This window comes from Sciurus vulgaris (assembly GCF_902686455.1).
Source record: "Sciurus vulgaris genome assembly, chromosome: 9".
Classification (NCBI taxonomy): Eukaryota; Metazoa; Chordata; class Mammalia; order Rodentia; family Sciuridae; genus Sciurus; species Sciurus vulgaris.
In genome coordinates, this window is record NC_136469.1 from 78611673 (window position 1) to 78633003 (window position 21331).

The window sequence follows — 21331 nt, forward strand, 5'->3', positions numbered from 1 at the left end:
CCTCCTTAGTCTTCCTTATGTGGTCACTCATTGATTAATGAGTCTGGGGCCTGCCTCTGAGATGCTCTGCTAGGTCTGAGGAAAAGCCAGGGGCCCACTGTGTGCTATATGTTCCCATCATGGCCCTGGCTTTCAGCCATGTTGGGTCTGTCACAGTGGACAGGTGGACTGTGCTTACTTGAGGAAAGTAAAAACCTGAGCTGTGCATTTAATTAAGGTTGAGAAGGGAAGTAGTGGGGAGACATCAGGGAGATCCTGGTGCTCTCATGCTGACCCATGAGGGCAGAGTCAATGGCAGGTGTTAAGTAAATATTTATTGAATGAATGAAGGAGGAATGAATTTGGGGGTTTTGAAAACTAACCTGGCTACTTAGGAGCCTCTGTCTATCTTATCCCCGATGAACAGACATTATGCTTTGATTGAGTGAACTCTTAGGTATGTTTAGTTTTAAATGCAGACGTAAATAGATTTGATCTTTCCATGGTTCAAATTTCCTCCCATCAGCTTTCCCTTAATTATCCACAAGTGTTCCAAGCCTTCATTAGCTAAATAGGATGCAGATGATGGTCATTAGTCTGGGATATAAATCCTGCTGGCACATTCAATGGCTTTTCACTTGGCTAATTGAAATTTTCAGTATTCATGGACTATAAGAAAACACTGTAATTTTATAATTTATTTGGGTGTATAATTTTTCCCTTTGATTGGTGTTTTATAATTATGCAGTTAAAAAAATAAATGTGAATGCCACACTTTGCCTGGAGGTATACCACTGTTTCAGTGTATATGTATCAATAGTAGTCCTCTAAAGCATGAAGACGAAATGGAAATTCATACTTTGTTAAGAAATCTTAGAATCAGCCTGCTAAGCAGGTCTAAGAAAGCAGCCAAGTAGTGTGCACACTGGGGACCTATCAATATAAATAGGAGACTTTCAAATTGCTAGTGATATGAGTCCGTCTAGTCCTGGCATCTACCAGTGAATAAGAAATCATCCCAGGTGCCTGTGAGGTGCAAACCAGCTGGAGATGTTTTATGCAGGTTTCATTCCTTTAAGTGGCTTTTAGCTTCAAATTTTATTTTACCATTCATCAGAATTAGCTGGCCTTACCTAGTGGTATATTATTTAAGAGTAAAATGCGCTCACACACAAGCTCACATACATAAAGAGAATGCTTGACATAAAATTTCATAACATTGCCATCTCAGAGATTAGTTTCTGAATTCCTTGATTTTTATATCCAATACTTAAACTGATCCAATTTAATCAAGTGTCATATGTTTGCTGTTTTAAAAATATCATATTTATAGACATTACATGGCAGAAATTGGCTCAATAGTGGTGTAATTATTCTAGTTTCTCTTTCTAATCCTAATTTAATGGGAATAGACAACATCGTAGTACTTCTCAGAGGTAAACTCTCACTTCAGAGCAGTATAGAACATTTGGAATCTCTTTCAGTGTTTTATCACTTTGCAAAACATTCCCTCCAGTGAGAATCAGATGAGCAATTCACTTTCTGGAAGTATCTTTGTGTAGCCTGGACTGAACACATCAATTACTGATTTTCCAACTGTGGGCTCTCGGACCAAGGACTTACTAGGGCCAGTTTTTCAACCAAATTATTTTTCCTTCTGGGTCATTTTTGCCTTTCTGCTAACTTGGAATATTTCTTTAAGTGGTTATTAATATTAATTTAGGGAAGACATGTTTACACACCCAAGTCTTTTAAATTAACCATTCGTGTGTCTCAAAGTTAAATGTAAAGGCATTTTATATGTTGTACTTTTTTAGATCACCTGTTGTAATGATGTGATGGTTAATTTTATGTGTCAACTTGATTGGGTGAAGGAATTCTTGAAATCAGACCAAGTGAAGAAGATCTGTCCCCACCAATGTGGGCCACATCATGCAATTCACTGAGGCTGTGGAAAAAAATCATGGAGGAAGGGAAAATTCTCTCTCTCTTCTTGAGCTGAGACACCTGTCTTCTCCTGCTTTCAGACATAAAGCTCCCAGGTCTTGGGCCTTTGAATTTTGAAACTTATACCAGCATTCCCCTTATCTCGGAGTTCTTAGGCTTTTGACCTCAGGCTGAAAATTATACCATGGGCTCCCCTGGTTCTTGACCTTCACACTGGGTCTGAATTATACCTGTGGCTTCCCTGGTTCTCCAGCCTGCAGATGTCATGTTGTGGGACTTCTCACCCTCCGTAATTGTATGAACCAATTCCCACAATAAATTTTGTCTTATGTATTTCTACATATCCTATTGTTTGGTTTCTGTGGAGAACCCTCAGTATTATACCTATAAAACTCTCTCTCCCTCAGTAAATAATTGAATTGACCATATTATTTAGTCAAATGTGCTTCATTAGAGAATGAAGGAAAAAGGTGAGCAGCACATTCATTATATGTCTGATAGAATCAAGCAACATGCCTGATAAACTCAGGCTTATTTTCTTCAAATTATCAAGGGATCTCATGACCTAAAAGGAAGTGAATATGGGTTTCCTCACTTAATAGGGAAGATTTCAATACCTCAGGCTCAATGATCCATCTTAAGCTCATAAGGCAATCTCTTAAAAAGGGACAAGAACTAGCACCTAGACTCCTTAGCGAGTGGTCCATTTGCTTTTCTTCCCAAGACTCTGTCTTAAAAGGCCAACGAACTTTTAGCTATAATGACTCATATTCGATTAGAGTAAATTATAGACATATCCAAGATCCGTCCTAGTTAGAAGTGTGTTAAAGTAATGTATTCAGTAGTGGATTTAGCCTTGCTTCACACAGATCTCCTGGCTGCCAGGACTGCTGCCAAATGAATGCCCTCAGCTCTCAGCCCTCTCAGGAAGTTGCCCTTGGCTGCACAGGGTCATGTTGCCTCATGTCGTGCTCCCTTTCCAGGGCAGCCCCTCTCACGCCAGCTTGGGACGGTGTATCCCTGCTTTAGTGCTCCCCATTTGGTAGACTGGACCACAGCCCTACCTCTTCTCTGCTTCATTCTGCCTTTCCTCTCTAAGCAGTGACCTGAGAACACTCCCTAACAAATTTCCTGCATGCTAATTTTCATCTCAGTCTGCTTTTCAGACATCTCACCTGTGACCTGTCTTTAGATCTTTCCCATAGCCATGAATGCCTAATGTCCTCAGGACTTATGTCCTCATTTTTCTCCTACAAAATCAGCTTTTGAATTTATTAAACAAAGCTCACAAAACCCCCATGTACAAAATCTGCTTTTGGAAAGGAGCTAGCCAACTTCTTCCCTTTAAGGAATAAGAGACCAATGAAGTATAATACATGAACTCTGCAGTTTCCCTGTCTGCACTGACCCCTGTGCCTTACTATCCCTCATGTGTTCTCTATCATGAGTCAAGGCTTTGTGTTAAAAGCAGAGCTCATATAACTGAAATTTCAGGCATTCGTATATAAATAGACAAAAGTAAGGTCTTGGTTTTCTAAATTTCTTGGGGAAATTGCCAAAACCATGCTGGTCACTCCACTAATAGGGTTAGAAGACAGGACTTTAAAAAAGATATTGTACTTTATTTTGCTTTTGTTCTTGTGACAAACACAACATCCTGCAAACTCTGATGGAGGTGACTCATCAGGAGTTTCCCTTTTAGTAGAAAAATATTGATGCAATAATCCAGAAGGTCACAGCATGGGTAAATCATGGTGTTTTGAGTCTTTCATTTTCAGTAATTAAAGTGAACATGTTATTGGAAGGTTTAGAAAAGTCCACCTAAAGTCGTTCACAATAGCTGCAATTAGAAAACTGGAATGCCTTTTTGTTAAAGTCTTTCAAAGGGATTGAAATGAGACTGGTCAAGTATATGAGTAATATCACCTTAGAAAATGGTCAAATTAAGGACATGGACTATTGTAGATCCATGCCAACTGTCTTTCATGCTCATTCTAAGTATTGAGATTTTGCTTTATGGCCCAAGTGATTCCTTTGTACAAATCTAACATTTAGAGTTAACTTATATATATATATATATATATATATATAGTGTGTGTGTGTGTGTGTGTGTGTGTGTAGTTAATTTCACCCATCTCTGATTCTCATATCCTCTCAGTTTACCTGAGATTGTTCTTGAAAGTTGTATGGTATTGTTTAATTCTGAAGATCATTTCCCCTGGGACAACAGCACTAATGTCTGAATTATTAGGCATGTTTCTTAATTTAGTTTCCCCAGGGTGCCTGTGCTGCTACATCTTAGGTTTAGTTAAAAATGTAATTATGGTCTCTTGAGTTGCCCCCATGTGAAGTCTTCATAGCTGGAATTTGAGTATTCCCAATTCTAACTTCCATTTAAGAGAGAGAATGAAACTTGAATTCACCACCAGACTTTGGTTTCCTGGAAAAGCTTATTAGCATGAGGCAGAGAATAAAGATCATTTCTCTGAGTGTCTTTAGAGGTTAGAGCATTTGTTCTCAACCGGGAGCAATTTTGCACCCAGGAAAAACTTGGAAATGTCTGGAGGAATTTCTGGTTGTCATGAGTGAAGTGGGTGGAGTGGTATTATTGACATCTGTTGGATAGAAGCCAGACATGCTGCAAAATATCCTGTGATGCACAGCGTGCTTCCTAACCTCCCTATAACAAGGGATTATCTGGTTCAAAATGTCCATAGGGCAGAAAAATCCTGGCTTAGCCAAACCAAGTGGACAACAGACAACAGATATGTGCTAAATAGAGACTTATCTTACCATTACTTAGGAGCCTTTTATCTCTCTTCTTTCTTCTCTGAGTTTCACCTTATAGTGCTATTATATAGGAATCTGCCTTTCCAGTATCATACTACCAAAATGGCACTTCGGGATAAAGATTACAGTTTTGTCTGATGTTATCTTTTTTCTGTCTATTCAATGCATTTTTATTGGATACTTTCTTTTTATTATTGGTTACCTTAGAAGGATGGGGAATAAAGGAGATTTGCTCATTAAGAATATATATTAGTTTTGTAATTAAAGAAAAAGTAGAGAAGTTTACTGAGAAAAAAAAAAACAAAACTCAATACTATTTGCATGGCTGGCCATAACTACATATCTGTTCATAGGATAGTCCAAAAAGAATAAACTTGCATGTAAATCCTAATATGGTTTTAAATGTCAATGCCTTTTGAGTGGTTCATCAGGCTAAGCAAATCTACACACAAATAGGTAAGAAGTCAACCCTAGGGAGAGTGAGTGTGTTAAAGATAGTGGGAAGGAGATAGCAAGCCCTAATAGTCTTGCTCAGACTCACACATCTCTTCAAAAGGGAAAAACTCTGCTCTACCACTCAGGCTGATAACAGGTACCATTTGAAAGATTCTGGGTATTTGTCTCTTTAGCATTTTGCATATGTCTCTTCAAGACAGAGTATCATGTGTGGTCGAAGGTGGGGTTGGAGTCGGGCTGCTTGACTTTGAGTCCTGACTTACCTATATCCAAGGTTCGTGATCTTTGGCAATTAACCTCATTACACTTCAGTTACCTTGTCTGTGAAATGAAGATGAATAAGAGTCCTTCCTCACTGAATGGTTCTTGGCTCATTTGAATGTTCCAACTTGGATAGAGTGGCTTAGGGAATGGTGGAAGGTAGACAGGCATATTTTAAAATCTGGAGAAATCAGTAGAGACACAGGAGGTGTGCTTAGCTTGACGGCGAATGAACGTAGGTCAATATTATTATATTCTGATAGTTCTAATGTGTTTGCCTCCTTCCTGTTTTGCAGACTACCATTTTCAGCACATTGGCCAGTGATAAATCCTTATCTGACTGCAAAAAGGTAAGCTGGCATTCAAAAATTTCAGCATGCTTGGAATAAAGGAAGAATAAAGGCTTTAGAAATTTTAAAGGTTTTAGAGTTGGTGACATTCAGTTGAAAAGCTATGGTGCCAATGAGAATGTTCTGATTATTCATGAACCTTTTTCTTCAAGGATAAAATGCAAGTCGTTCACTTTAAGGATGTGGAAAACTCCATTATTGTTTGACAGCATTTTATTATAGAGAAGCTCTGGTTCTGTTTATTTCTCTCTCACTATTATCTGATATTTTATTAAGTAAGATGAGCATCAGGGGAATTCAGGTCATGTTGTATAAACTTCACTGCAGGCCTCTATATCTTTGTTTGTAAATTTAAATCTAATAAATTTAAACCCAATGCAATGGTAAAATGATTTTGTGTTTTTGAAAGCTGATCATACAGCATAAAAATCTGGTTTGGATTCACCACAGTCAAGTTTGAGAAGCTGTCATGCTTTGCAAACGGATTAGCTTCACTAGCTTCTGATGGAAGATGTCCCCGTAATAGATTGTGTCTGACGACTGCCTCTTCAGCAGCGTGGCTAATTCCCTGCCTCTCGGGGCCAGGGGTCACTGTTATCCACCTCTTTAATCTCAGATTTAACCAGGTCTTCTCCTTCTGGGGGGTAAAGAGGTGATTTCACAGTCCAAACAACTCAAATAAATTCTTTGACACTATCTATTGATATGGAAAACCAGGTGCATTGAGAGCTGATCTGTGCCTAATACATTGGTTACTTGGTATTTCTTAGAATTGTATACCGTGACACTGTCTGCTGGGCTATTTCCGTTTCTAATGTTGCTTGATTTGGAAGTAGGTGACTGGGATATTTATTTTTAGAGGTAGTGTGAGGACCCACTACTCTGAATACCATTCACTTTATTATTTTAATAGTTTTTAATTACTTATTAACTCTATTCTGATTGAGTTCTGCTGTTTGTGTTGTTCTCTACGTTGAGTAAGCATTTTGAGGAGCATGTATTAAATTTAGGATCATAGATTTTATAGAACAAAGACACTTTAGGGGACCTCTAGCCCCACAGTTTTTCCCGGGGTAATGCCTTTGATATTATTTATAGTTAGACCTCTAGCATGTCCCTGGATATTCTATTAACAGGGAACCTGACAAACCTGACTAGTGAGACAACCCAATGAATTAGAAAGTTGTTCATTTTACTGAGCCAATATCTTTCTGCTATAGATTTCTGCTTTATTATTTGAGTATGAATCTAGTTAATATGTTTTCTTCTGAATCTCCTTCCCATCCCACCCTCAGCTAATTCTTTTCCTTATTGGTTCCAACAGGACATAGATTTAGTGATTTCCAAGAGCATGACTGATTTTGAAATCTGTCTGTACCGTTTACTACTTCTGTCACTTTGGGTTAGTTAGATAACCTATTAGTACCTCACTTTTATCGTCTGTAAAATGGGAATAATAATTGTACTGAACTCATAAAGTATATGAATTAATATACCTAAAATGCTTACAACAGTACCAATACATCATAGGTACTGTCTTAGCCATTGTTATCCTTGCATCCGGATCAGGTTGTCTTTGTTTTGGGTGTGGTCTTTGTTATTGATATCAACAACCATGTATCATTCTCCAGTTGAGGCTCATTTGGTAAAAGAGCATCATGGAACTTTACTCTTCATTTAGCAAGCTTGGTGTACACACTTGGTATATGTTAGGCATAGCATAAGGCAGGGCTATGATAAGGCAAGCAATGGGCATTTATGAGTGTAGCCCTAATCCTCTACTAATATGGTGGAAGATGTGGTCCATTCCTACTTATAAGCCATATCCTTCAGTTGGTCATGTGAAGTTTGAAGTTTTTGCACATGTTCTTAAGACATTTTCATATAAGCTGTTGTTAAAACATGATTCTCTTTTATATTTATGTAAATGATTTTTCAAGGATAAATGTAGTCCATTTTCTATATTCCTGTCCATTTAAAAAGTGATCAGTCAAGCTTATTTATAAACCCAATTCTGTTATTCAGCTTATTTACTACTTCTTTTGGTTTTCTGTCATGCATACATTGTAGTAGTTCAATTAGTTTCTTTTCTTTTCTTTTTTTTTTTACCGGTGCTAGGGCTGGAACCCAGGGCCTTGTGCTCTGCCATTGAATTACATCCCAAGTCCCACTGTCAGTTTCAGTGACTATACTTGCTTTCAGCTCAGCTAGCAAGTTTTCCCTGAGCACTACTTGGTGACATGCACTAGAATATCCTGGAGAACAAGTCATGCATGCATTGCCTTTATCCTCTTAGAACTGATAGATGCTCATTACACAAGTAATTAGCAAATTTGTGATGAATGATGTTATTATTATTTTTTAAGTTGGAAGCTTAGAGAACCTTGTATCAGGAGTATCCAACCTAATCAATGGGCCAGGGATCAATTCATACAAAGAATGAATGAGATTTGGCTGCATGAGGACAAGGTGGAGGCAGAAGAATAGCAAGTGTGTATGTTCAGCAGTGAGAGAGGAGAACTATAAAAAATCGAGTGTCTGGGAATTACAACTTGAAATGGAAAAGGCAAGCTGTGAATCAAGAAGGCGACTGATCATGGATGGTCTAGTACAACTGTATTAAGAAGTTTGATTTATTCTAAAGGTAATAAGAAATTTTTAAAGGACTTGAATTTAATAAGGTAGGTATGTACAATATAATATAATTTTTATTTTTAGATCACTTGGCTACTGAATGATATAGAGGGAGCAAAACTTTATATGAAGTTTAGGTATAAGAGTACTGTTACAATATAAGCAGGAGAAGGTAGTGACCAATATCAGAATTATGACAGTGGGGATCATGAAATATTTGGGTGATAAGATCAATAGGATATGATTGTAGTTTGGATATATGGGAGATGAAGTAACTAAGGGTGATTCCCAGAATTCTGACTGGCATAGTATTGGTGCTATTTTCTGAGACAGGAACCACTAGGAAAGGGCCAGGTTTAGGGAAGGAGCTGACTTCAGATCAGTACATGTCAATGTTCTCGTGTCTGACATTTCCTAGTAAGGATGAACAGCAGGCAGCTGAGCATGGAGATCTGTAACTCTAAGAATCAGTCTAGGCTGGATATGTGGATATGGGAGGAATAAATATAGAGGATGAAACAGTGAGAGTGGAAGAGATTGCCCAGAGAGGATGTGTAGAGTGGAAATAAGGAGAGTTCACAAGAGTTGCCAGGAAAGGTAGCATATAAGTACTGGGAGAAGACTGGACTTCGGAAAACACTGGGAAGCTATAGAGGCTGGAAGATACCAGAAAAATGTGTTGTCACAGAAATCAATGGAATAAAATAAAGAAAGAGGTAGTGAGTCTCAGAACAGTTGCCAAGAGGGTGAGTAAATTACTGCTCAGTTGAGTATTGGCTTTATTAATACTATTATTAAGGGTATTGTTGTTTTAATTGAGATCAAAGTGATGGGTGTACAAGCCAGATTGCAGTGGGTTTAGAATTGAAAAGGGTGAGAAAGCAGAGGGTAAAATGGTCTCTTTAAAAAAAAAAAATGTTGCAAAATGAAGGAGAGATGAGTAGTTGAATAAGGTTATGAGGTTGAGGGAAGTTCTCCTAAGATGGGGCAGTTAAGTGTGTTTAAATGCTGGTAGTAAGAAGACAATAGGGAAGCAAAGAGTGAGGATCTGAGAAAGCCGGGGAACAGCCGCTGAGTGAGGTCACTGAGAAGATTAAAGACTGTGAATGCCAAACCACAGATTAACCGAAGATAGATGGACACATCCTGCCTTGTAATAGGAGGGAAGGAAGAAAGGAGAGAATTCATGTGAGTGACAGTTATAGGAGAAGGGAACCAATATGCAGGCATGTCCTTAGAGGACTCTCATCCATTCATCTATCTTTGTTTTTGTGGGTTAATTTTTTTTCTTGTTAGGCAGAAAGGTAGAATGAGTGTTTAATCCTTTTGAAATTGTGCACTTATATTATTAGTTCATGTGGTAGAATATTTAGAAAAAGAGCGTTATAAATTGTTTCCATAAATCTTATTATTTTGTTTTATAGATGGGGAAATCAAGAGAGACTTTGATAGATTATTAATATAAAACCATTTCTATAACATTTATTTAATCTGCAGATATTTGCTCACAATATTATGCATAGATAATACCACTCACAAGATCAGCAATCTCTGGGCAATCTTTTCTGTTAGAAGCAGATCGATCATTTAAGAAAATCACTCTTCAATCTGTGTCTCAAATAATAAAATTTCTTCTATGCCCAGGGTCCCTGTGGCTGACTGACTAGAGGTTTTTTCCAGCCTGGTATCCCACAAATGATGTCCGAATGTAAACAAAATCTTTTCTACATCCTGAATGGTCTTCTCTTATTTCACAATCTCAGCTAATGGCTTCACCATCCCAATCTAGAAACCTCAGTATCATCCTTGATTTCTTCCTTTACTTCTCACATCTAACCAACTGTCAAAACCTATAAATTCTACTTTGAAGTATCCCTGGAATCTCTTCATTTCTCCAGATCCTTCCTTGGAAAGGTGTCAGCAACTTCCTCCTCACTCTTTCCTTATACCAAGTTTTCCTTCTCCACTCCATTTTCCAAAATACTAGTAGAGTTTCTTTCCAAAATACAAACAAACAAAAAAGTTCTTTAACTCATGTCAAATTCTTAAGAACACTAAGAGATTTCAATTTTATTCAAAACAAATCCATCCTTGTGAGATGTCAGCCCGGTACCCATTGTCTCTGCTCACAACTCAACTTGAGGACTTATTCCCATTATCTCCAGCTTGTCTCCTGGTGCTCCCCCAGATGGCTGGAGTCTGGAGGCTGTGAGGACACTGCTCCTGAATGTGGACCATTTACCTCTGTGCTGGTGTAGCCTTCTCTTCCTGAAATACTCTCTTCTCTGTTTTGTCTGCCCCGGGATGACCACTTCATATCCACACTTACTCTTGAGTTTCTTGATTACTCCAGGAAAGTTTAGTGGTTTTATCTTCTGAGTGCATAACATTTTTTATTTCATCTAAATATAGGTTGAGCATCCCAAAATGCTTGGGACTGGAAGTATTTTGGATTTTTCTTGACTTTTGGAATATTTGCATATATACAGTGAGACCTCTTTGGAATGGGACTAAAGTTTAATCACAAAATTCACTTAAGTTTCATATAGACCTTGTATACACAGCCCGAAAATAATTTTATACAATATTTTTAGTGCACCTGTGTTTTGACTGCAACCCATCACATGAGGTCAGATGTGGAATTTTCTACTTCAGACATCATGTCAGTGCTCAAAATGTTTCTGATTTCGGACCATTTCAGAGTTTGGATTTACAGACTGGGGATGTGCAAACTGTGTAACACCTAGCAACAATCACACAGCTTGTCACATGTTTGCTGTGTTCCCAGCTCTGTGAGAAGCACTTTACATGGATTATCTCATTTGATTTTCCTAACAATCCTTTGGGATTAATAATTTCATCATTACCATTTTACAGATAAAGAAATTGAGACTAAGAGGCATTAACAAACTAGCGTAAGGACATGGCAGTGGCAGATGTGGGAGCCAGCATGTGAACCCAAGGACCATTGCTTTTAGAGTTCTTCTACCTCCATCGCCCACTAGATTTTAAATACTTATTTATGGTTCCACTAAACTATTAACTTGTATAAAGGAGAACAATGACTATTCTGTTAGGAATTGTAAAATAATACCTCACTGGCAGTAAGAACTCAGAAAAGCTTATTCAATGAATGGATTCACTATGTACATGAATATCAATTAGCATGAGATCGTTTTGGGACCATTTTGTTCTAAAAAGCAATCTTTTCCCCCCACTTTTCACAGGAGTTGAGAAAAGAATATTTATATTCAGGATTTATTTATGAAAATCCTTTTTGCACTAAAATCAGGTGTTAATGGATAGCTGGTGAGATTGAAATGTTCACTTTAGCTAAATCCCCCAAGACCTGCCTCCCAAACACCACTTTCCAGAAAGTTGTAAGAATCCTTGTTGTTATTTTTAGCCAAAGATGAGTTTATTCCTTAATTTGAAAAAAAAAAAAAAAAACTAGAAACCTCTAGGGGATATACATTAATTTATTCATTTATTAAGGATTGTTTTTTGAGTGTCTCCTATTGTTATTGCTAACATGTTACAGAGGAAAAATGTGCTGAGACACAATGACCTAGTTCAGGGCTCATTTTAAGTTCAACTCAAACTATTGCAGGTTAGGCTTAGTTCATATCTTCTTGTGTTTGTTTCCTCAGAACCTTTCCATCCCATGCTATTTAATTACAGTTGACATCTGGGAAATGTGTATCGGGTTGATAAGTACCAGAGAGTGATCCTTAGGCATGCTCCCCAGTGTCTTGTGCCACCTGCTTGATGTTCATTGATGTTTGCATCTTTGTATCTTAATGCTTTTACATTTCTCAATATAAAATATTTGGATCCAGTTATTTGGATCCTGCAATTTTTTGTGCAGGAACTTTCTGACATAGTGCTATTAAACTTTCAGGATTTAAATTTGAAAGTAATGTGTGAAAGAGATGTCCTCATCTCTTTCTCCAGTTTTGCTCTGTTCCCTGTGATTACCACCCAGGGCACAGATCACAGATGGGCTAGAAGCAATGGACAGGTAAGGGTGACGGATAGGGTAAGGGTCAGAGAGAGAGATATGAATCCCAGGGATAGGTCAAAGCATAGAGATGTCTGTTTAACAAGTTACTTAGAAATGAAAAACAGTGATTTTTTACCATTTGGTATCAAAACGTCCTGCTTCATCCTGCCATAATTTCTGTCTACACATGGTAACCTACGATCCCATCCAGAAAGAATCCTTTCTAGTCACAAAAATAAGATCTTAGGTTAAAATTCAGCTACCATTAAGCTACTCCAAAATAAGGGACAAAGAAAAGAAAAGATGGAGGGAATGCCATCAAAATATAATAGAGATTAGCGGAGAAGAGGAAGGAGATTGATGGGAAGGGAGGAGGGATATGAAAGGGAAGAACAGTGGAATGAATCCGGCCTAACTTTCCTATGTACACATATGGGTATACTATAGTGCATTTCATCTTTCCATGTATCCACAAGGCACTAGTTAAAAAAAAAAAAATAGCAGAAAGATCAGCAGAGTAGAGGGAAGGAGACAAGAGGAGGGAGGAGGGAAGGAAAAGGGAAGTACTGGGGACTGAGTTAGAATAAATTATACCCTATGTTTTTATAATTCCATTTAGATGAAGTTTAATATTAAGTATAGCTAAAAAGAACTAATAAAATATTATTTTTTTTTAAAATTCAGCTACCATTTTGATGTTTTATTATACATTTGAAGGGGTGAGAAAGAACTGTTTCTCTGTATGTCTCTCCCTGCTCTTTCTCCTTATACTTCTGACATCTTAACCCATCTGAATGATGTTAAAAGATTGTTTTTAAATATGTAGTTTAAAAACTACTAAAAATAGTTTAGAAAATATATTTAGAAAATGTATTCCCATCACGTAAAAAGGTCTTGGTTTTAGAATATGTGAGAACCTAAAGGAAATATACCTCTTGGCAGTGGTGTTTTGTGGGATTATCTGTGGCTATGTTATCTATTCCTTCCAACTCTGGGCTTTGACTTGGGTTTCTCTACTATTACTAAAGTCATATAAACATGCAAAGCATGTGCCAATATGGTCTCAGCCCACTGGATGACACTTTTATTTTTAATGGACATTAGGTGCTTCTCTCACATATTCAAGGTCATTTTCCTTTAGGAGGAGGTGACTAGAATGTAGAATGTCATGGGCTTTTGAGAGAGTCAAGCTTTTCATCAATGTTGATGAATAGTTTTCTGGGCAAACTGGCCCAAGTTGGTAATATTGGTGGTTAAAATATTTACTCACAGATGGTTCCTCAGCCTTTTGAAACTGTTATGTCCATCTTTCTTTTTTAATGGCTTAATGTCTAGATGGCATCTGTTGACCTCCACAAAGCTGACTGAGCTGATTCCCATGACTCTCAAGCTCTTGGCAGAATTTCCAGTCTGGTAGGTCACAGTGGCTTCTTCCCATGCCCTGGAAAGGGCACGGAGATGAAGCCAACCCTGTCAACATTGAGGAAATTCCTCAGTTACTCTCTGGAATGACAAAATCCCATGTTCTGGAGCAGTCACAGCGAAGGGTATCATTTCAAGTAAGTTTAAATGCTGTTTACTTTTAAACTAGAGTTTGTGGAAGCAACCAAGGTTCAATTTTGGCAGAGTGCTGTTTTTGCTGCCTTGCTGTAATTCTCTGCTGGCTATAGGGTGACATATGCACATTTTCAAAGTTCCAATCTTTTCATATGTGCCCACACAGGCCACTGATTGACAGGAAAGAAAGTTCTGTCACTGTTTAATGAGGGGAGTTGTTACTGTCTTTCCTCCTTCTATCCATCTCTTCCCTCCCTCTCTTCTTACTTCTCCAGCAAAGGGTTTCTGGCACTCATCTGTAATGTTTGAAATAAGGATACTGATTCTGAATTCCATGTACTTTCCTTTCAGGTCTTAATGTCTGGCTTTGGTTTTTATTATTGTATTTTTCTATCCCATTCTCCTGAGAAGCAGTATGTTGGTAGGGTGGGGGTTAAGAACAAAAGAATTGGGGTCCATTTCTGTGACTGAAGTTCCCATAAGCTGCACTACCCATGAGCACTACAACTTTGCTCAAGTTACTTAGCTTCTCTTAACCTCTAAAACTGAAACAAATATTGTCAACTTATGTAGAATTGTTGAAAGGATTGAATATTTGAAGCTACATAAGATTCTTAGAGCAGTGGGATTTGGTCATTATTATTCCATTCTTGTTCTGAGAATAATTTGAGCTTCAGTAGCTGGGAGGCTGATTTTTTGCTCTAGAAGAGCAACAATATCAAGGAAAGTATATAAATAGTCATGGGCTAGCATCAGCATTTGGAACAAAGCCAACTACAGTTCCACTGGATAAATACCCTCATATAGGTATCTAATTTTTAATAATTCAATTTATTAATAATTAAAATACACTCAAGTTCAGTATTATTACAGGTTCCAGATCTGTAGGAGCAGAGCATTTCTTAACAAATGAGGCATAAAACCTTTCTGATAGTAGAATGAGCATACTTTTCTGTATCTCAAACAGCTGTCACAGTTTTGAGTACACAGTAGATATTTGATAACACTTGTGAACTCATAACTTGGGCATAGTATTATTTCTCCAAAGTCCTCCAGAAGAAGGTTTGAGGAAAAAAAGAAAGGAAGGGGAAAGGTTTTCTTTGTGTATCTTCTTATGCCAGTTCCTAGAACATTCACAGGTAGGAAACACCCTATTACTCTGCTTAGAGATACAGAATGAAATACATCTCTGTCCCTCAAATAAATATCAGTCCATTAACTTTTCTGAACATCAATCCTTCATGAGCTTTAGCATTATTGCATGTTGGAGGAAGGATCATTTATTATTATATTCTGGGCTCAACAGAGTCAATACTGTGGGTGGAGTGGGCTTGTGGATTCTTCTCTTTATTGAAAGGAGGCATTTCAGTGCATGGGGGACTTTATGAACATGAAGTGCTACTGGAAATGTGCACATCTTTACCGTCAGTGTAGTAGCCAGGGAGATAACAGAGTAGAGTGAATTCTGGTGATTCCTCCATCATGTTAGGGTATTCTGTCCTTAGGCTAGAAATTTTTTATTCTCAAGCTTATGCTAATGAAATTTTCAAAGGGAAAGAAAGACACATACACCCAAGGTCAAATCAAGTACTCATAGTTTACGGGATTAAAATTGATTGTGGAAAATACTCTCATGACCAGAAGAAATGTATTGTCTTTTTCTGCGTCTCTTATATCCTAAGTAACAAACAAAGAATAAATTATAATCATCTTTTGTTGAGGTATATTACATGGAATAAAATATAGTGATCTAAAGTTCACAGTTTGATCATACAAATTTTTAAAAATTTGTAACAGAATCACATTAGTAGCATTACCTGGTGCCTTTTGGGGTGTGGGCATTTTTGAGCATGGAGTCTCTCAGTTAACTGCACCAGAGTGCTGGAGTGCACCCATTATTCTCTCCAAGCAGCTGCTATAATTGTCACTGTCATTTTGAAATAAACAGCACATTTAAATCCTTGGGTTGTATGATACAGTCATTGTCTGCAGCAGTAACAGTGCTAATAGGAAGAAAGGTAGTTAAGGGCAAATGTCATGAAATATGTTGCTCTGATCCCCTTTGAGCGGTAATTATAGTGACTACATCTGCATGAAAACAAGTTTCAAGAACATGACCTTTGCAGTCTGTGATTCAGGCATAACTGCCCATGTAATACACATTTTAAGATACATTGGAAATGGTAATAATTAGCAGCACACCCCATACACATGTACACCTGCTACAATAAAGCATATATTTTTGTGACAGCAATTCAGACTGCCGAAGTAGGTTAAAGGAGTAGCAGAAATAAGGGAGTGTTAACTAATCTTGCAAATTATACATGCGAAAGGGCATTTAATGATGACACTATTTTTGTTTGCAATTTTTTTTTTTTTTTTTTGCAAATGTCACAAACTGTACTCTGTTCAGCTGCATAATTGCTGGCTTGATTCCACTTGTTTCTTTGTCAGATACTAAAGATATTGTGGTGGCCTTTTGGCTGGAAATTGTTTTTCTTGTGAGTTAGGGGTTTTTCTTCTTGGTTGCTGTATTTCTGAGCCTCCGGGGTACTAGTGCAACCATTTCTTCTTCCTTTGTGGCCTATTTTCTTTTCAGATTTTCCAGAATCTTACATAATCAAGAATGGGCTGTAGTTATTTAAGTATAGGCACGCATACACACAAAAACACACAGAAATTTAATTTTATATAATATGTTCGAGGGGACAAGCCTTTACAGAGATATTCTGTCTTGTTTTCCTACCGAGTATGCTAGATGTGAAAAGGAGCAGAAAAAGTTAAAAGATGAATCAATATGAAGAATGCAGAAGACTTTATGTAAATTGGATCTCAATACTGCCTTGCAATTCTTTTGATAGAAGTGGAGTAGTCAGAATACTTAATTTACCCCAATTAAGAATGATCACTCTGGTTATTGTTGCTCAAAATGGGACCAAGTTACTCTACAAATGAGCTAATTGCCACCTCTGATTTAGCAGCTTTGCTCTGTCTTTTTCCTTTTGTTTACATAAATGATCTGTACTGTTCAGGCAAAAGCAATCCCTCCTCTCTCTTCCTATGTTTATTGTTTTTCTTTATTATTTTAATCCTACACTTTGATGATTGCTATAATCTTCTAAATCATTGCTCAAACCAACCAGGAAATAAGACAGCTGTGTAACAGTGACATCAGAGACTCTTGGTTAAGGGGCTGGTGGATGCACTGTGTGGTTCAGAATCTGTTGCAGATAGCACCTGCACTATGAGTTCTTCTGCAGGCTCGGGCAACACATGGAGTCAACAAGACTTTGTGTTTTCAGGAGAGGGCTGTTTTTCCTTTTATAAAAGGTCCTAGAGAAGACCTCCTTGGTCATTTTTAACATTTTTAGCTCTTAATACTGTGGTTTTATGATGTGCTATGATGGAAAACAGTGATGGTGGTAACAGTAACATTAGTAATTCATTTAACATCATGTATTTTTAAGAAGCTAACTATGTTTAAGTACCAGTTCACATTAGTGCATGAGATGGATAAAAATTATTTCTGCCATCTTGGAATTTATTCTAATGGTTGGAAAAACAATATATAATACAAAAGAGATTAACTGAATATAATGTTTTAGAATGTGAAGTGGAAAAATAGGAAGGGTAGAGGTTCTTGAGGGGGCGATTTCTTGCAATTTTAAACAGAGTAGTCGTGCAGAAGATGTCATTTGGTGAAAGAGGGGAAGAGGGAACGAGTTAGATTTTGGGGAGAAGAGCGTTCTATAAACAAAGGGAATGGTCAGTGTAAAACCCTAAGACATCAATGTGCCTGGAGCATGTGTAGAAGACTACAGAGGGCAATGCTCGGGCTGGATGGGAAAAATAAATACTAACCTTTATGGACTGTTAGATAAATGTAACATGTATTGAAGTTTTATTATGTGCCAGTGACTGTAAAAAACCCTTTATAGTGTTCAGTACATTTCATCCTCACAATAGACTTGTGAAGTACAGTTATCATCACCATTTCTAGATGATGAAATGGAAGCACAGAAAGGTTAATTAACTTGTCCAAGGTCACCCCATAGTAAGACTGCAGGCTGCCCAGGTTCAAATCTGGGATGTCTGACTCCAGAGCTCAAGTGATTTCCCTCACCAGTGATAAAAAATCCAAGTGGGCTCTAAAGTATTTTCACTTATGGTTAATATCATTCAAGGTTATTGTGAGAGTTCTTCATTATTTATTGAACCAACTCATTAATGGATATCAATTATATTAATATCAATTATTAATTCCTTAGCAAATATGTATTATATAACAGAAATTTGAACTCTGTTGTGTGACTATCAATGACACAAACCAATTCAAAGTGATTTAAGAAAAATGACATACATAACTGAAAACCTGCCAGAAATAGTGGACTTCAGCCATGACTGGATCCAGATTCTGAAGTGATGCCATTAGGAATTTTTTTCTCATTCTCTTCTTCCCTTGGTTATGCTTTCATCAATTTTGATTTTATTCTCTAACAGAATCTTTCCATGAAGTTGCAAAATGACCAGGTTTGGAAAAAGACCTTATATTTATTTATGATTCAAAGAATAATCTCCAAATCGACCCTTATTGTCCTAGCTTATTGTCCGACCCTTATTGTCACATAACCATTTATGAATATATCTCAATTTCTGAAGAGTTGGGTATATTGACTAACAGGCCTGGGTTGTATACCCAGTTCTGAGTTGAAATTTTGATTAGGGCTGCCCAAACCTCTGGTCCAAGAGTAGGAAGTAATTATTTCCCAAAGAAAGGTGAAGGAAGACGGATGGATGCTAAGGTGGCAGAGCAGTGGCTGTCCAGTGTTTCTACTGCATCTTGTCATTCCTGGTTCTTTCCTGTTTTTCCTCTCATATCCTTCAGCTCCGAAACCTTCTATTTTCTCTCACATTCTTTTTTTTTTCTTATTTTGCTTTGTGAAGCAAGAATTCACATGTATGAAAAAAATCGCGGGGGATATTGGGAATGAGAAAACAATTGGGAAAGTAGAAAACAATTCTTGAAGAAAAGTTACAGCATTTTATAGAGCTCTATGTGTGCCACTTGAGAGCATTATCTTTCCAATATCATATACAAAGTGACCTTTATGGAAAATCAAGTATTTAACATATATTGTGTCTTGTAAACTGTGGGCCTTAAAATATGATAATAAATTGGGCAATGGGCAATTGACAAATTTTGGGGGAATATGGGATTGATGTAATGCATACAGAAAATAAGCCAAAGTAGATTAATTTAGTGATGTTTTAGAAGTGTTATCTGATTCCAGTGAAATGCATGGTATAATTATACTCTGAGCTGCACATGAGCCTTTTCCTGCATGGACTATGTTTTGCATTGTCTTCTCTTAATCCTGTCAGTAGCAATAGTAACAATGTCAAAAAAAGTAGAGGATTCAGGGAGTCACAAAGACATTGCCAATTTAACTATTTCATGATAAAAGTCTAGCTGGGTAGAGATAGGTTTTGTGAAATTTCGTGGAAGTTTGACTCCTCCAGGGGCATTACAGTTCTGCATTCCCTCTGGACAAGGAATAGCTCTGAATCTATTACCAAATTTCCATGCAACCTGTTTTTGATGGTTTAAATTTTATGTTTCTACTCTGCTCGAGCAGAGATAAGTGTCAGATTAGGCAAATTTAGTTTGATACCTGAAACTGAATTATATTTATGGAGATTATAGCTGCTTGAATACATTTATTTGGAGGATTAGCAGAATAATTTAGTTTTTTAGCATTTCACTATTACTATGGATTTGACCACAAAAGTTCATTGTGTTGGAGGAAGAGCCTATTTTTGGCTTTTAGAATAGATATGTCCTAGCATCAGTATTTTTGCAACTATAATTTCCAGCCTGTGGAATTCAATAGCTTTGCATAAATCTTTTTCTTTCTTCCTCTTTTTGCCCCATTTCTCTAGTTAGCTTTTTCTGCTCCTTCCCTCCCCTGTCTTCCTCTCCCTTGCTCACTCTTCCCCTTTCTTCCTTCCTTCCTTTTCACAGTATATCAGATAGCAAGGTATAAGTTATAAATTGTTTTCATCTTTCCACCCTATCCATCATAGACACACCAAATTTGTTCAAATCCTCTTTAGTACCTGGCTGAAAGGATGGTTTGGATTCACCTAGACCAAATTAATTTATTATTTAATACGTATTGATGGTCTTCCAGGATTATTTGGAGGATACAAGACATGGATTCATGTTATAAATGAACTCATGATTTAGTGGGGAAGGGAGAATAAAACCGTATTTGGATAAATAAATCACAAAAGGGTAAGCTCTATAATAAACATAAACTAACTGTTTCAATAGTAGAGAAGAGGTTGTATGCAGCTCTCCCTGGGAGAGCCACTAATGAACATTCTCCTCTCCCATTCTAAGTTCTTACCAGGGCAATGTCTATATGTATCTCTGAGTTACTGAATAGGTTCTGTCTCTTTGGTGGCCAAACATTTGTGTTCTGAGTCAGGGACTGGATGATGGTCTTCCCACAAACCTGCTAACCCCATGAAAATGAGTGAGATAATTCACCAATGTTGCTAACACTTTCATTATTGTCACAGAAGATCATGAGCTCTGTCCTGCTCTGTTGGAGTTGGGCCTTTAATAATCTTCTTTAAAACCACAAACCAGGCAGCCTTGTTAAACTGTCTCCATGTATATGTTGGAAAAAAAAAAATGATCCTTCTGGTGTGGAATTGCAAGATAAGCAGAGAGCTCAGTAAACGACTCAGTGGGAGTTGTCCCCCAGGGAGGGATAGAGAAAAGAGTGCACTGTTTTCTTGGCAAAGAAAACTGGTGCTTACTATGATTATTGCAACTCTGGGCACTTGGCTTTTCCCACTGGAGAGATCAATGTGATAAAGTCAGAGCTGTTCTTCCAAAGCGGAACCTCCATGGAGCTCAGGTATCCAACCGAGGTGTCAAAATGGCCAATATCCTTGGCAAAGAAAGCCCTTTAATTAATTAGTGCCTTGAGCTGGCAGCTTGCCAGAAAATCACCTGAACATGGTGACTTATGGAAAGAACTGCAGAAGGCCCTTGCCAGGGGCCCGCTGCTCTCGTGAAAGCATGCCGTGAGTGTCCACCTGTCTCCATTGGAAAGACAGGTGCCATGTTCTCCTGATGAAGGATCTTTTTCCATGTGGCATTCTCTGGAGAGAGGTTCTTGGCAAACTCTTTTTTTTTTTTTTTAAATTCAGTCCTAAAGATGAAAAGGAAAGTGCTGCTTTCTGTTGCTGTTTAGAGAGCCACCAAAGTCAGCGCCTGGAGTAAGCAGAAGGTGTCTAACGAAAGGCTGCCCAGAATCCAAGCTTGTCATCTCGTATCGCT

The 21331-nt window shown here is 37.6% G+C and overlaps 1 protein-coding gene across 1 annotated transcript in view; it reads left to right on the forward strand.

The window, feature by feature from the left end:
• Positions 1–21331, forward strand: part of LOC306669382 (uncharacterized protein) — a 513918-nt gene that overhangs the window by 234997 nt on the left and 257590 nt on the right. Inside the window, exon 3 of the mRNA XM_079153357.1 lies at positions 5730–5783. Within this exon, the coding sequence (XP_079009483.1) occupies positions 5730–5783 (54 nt within the window). The remainder of the gene's footprint in view (positions 1–5729; positions 5784–21331) is intronic.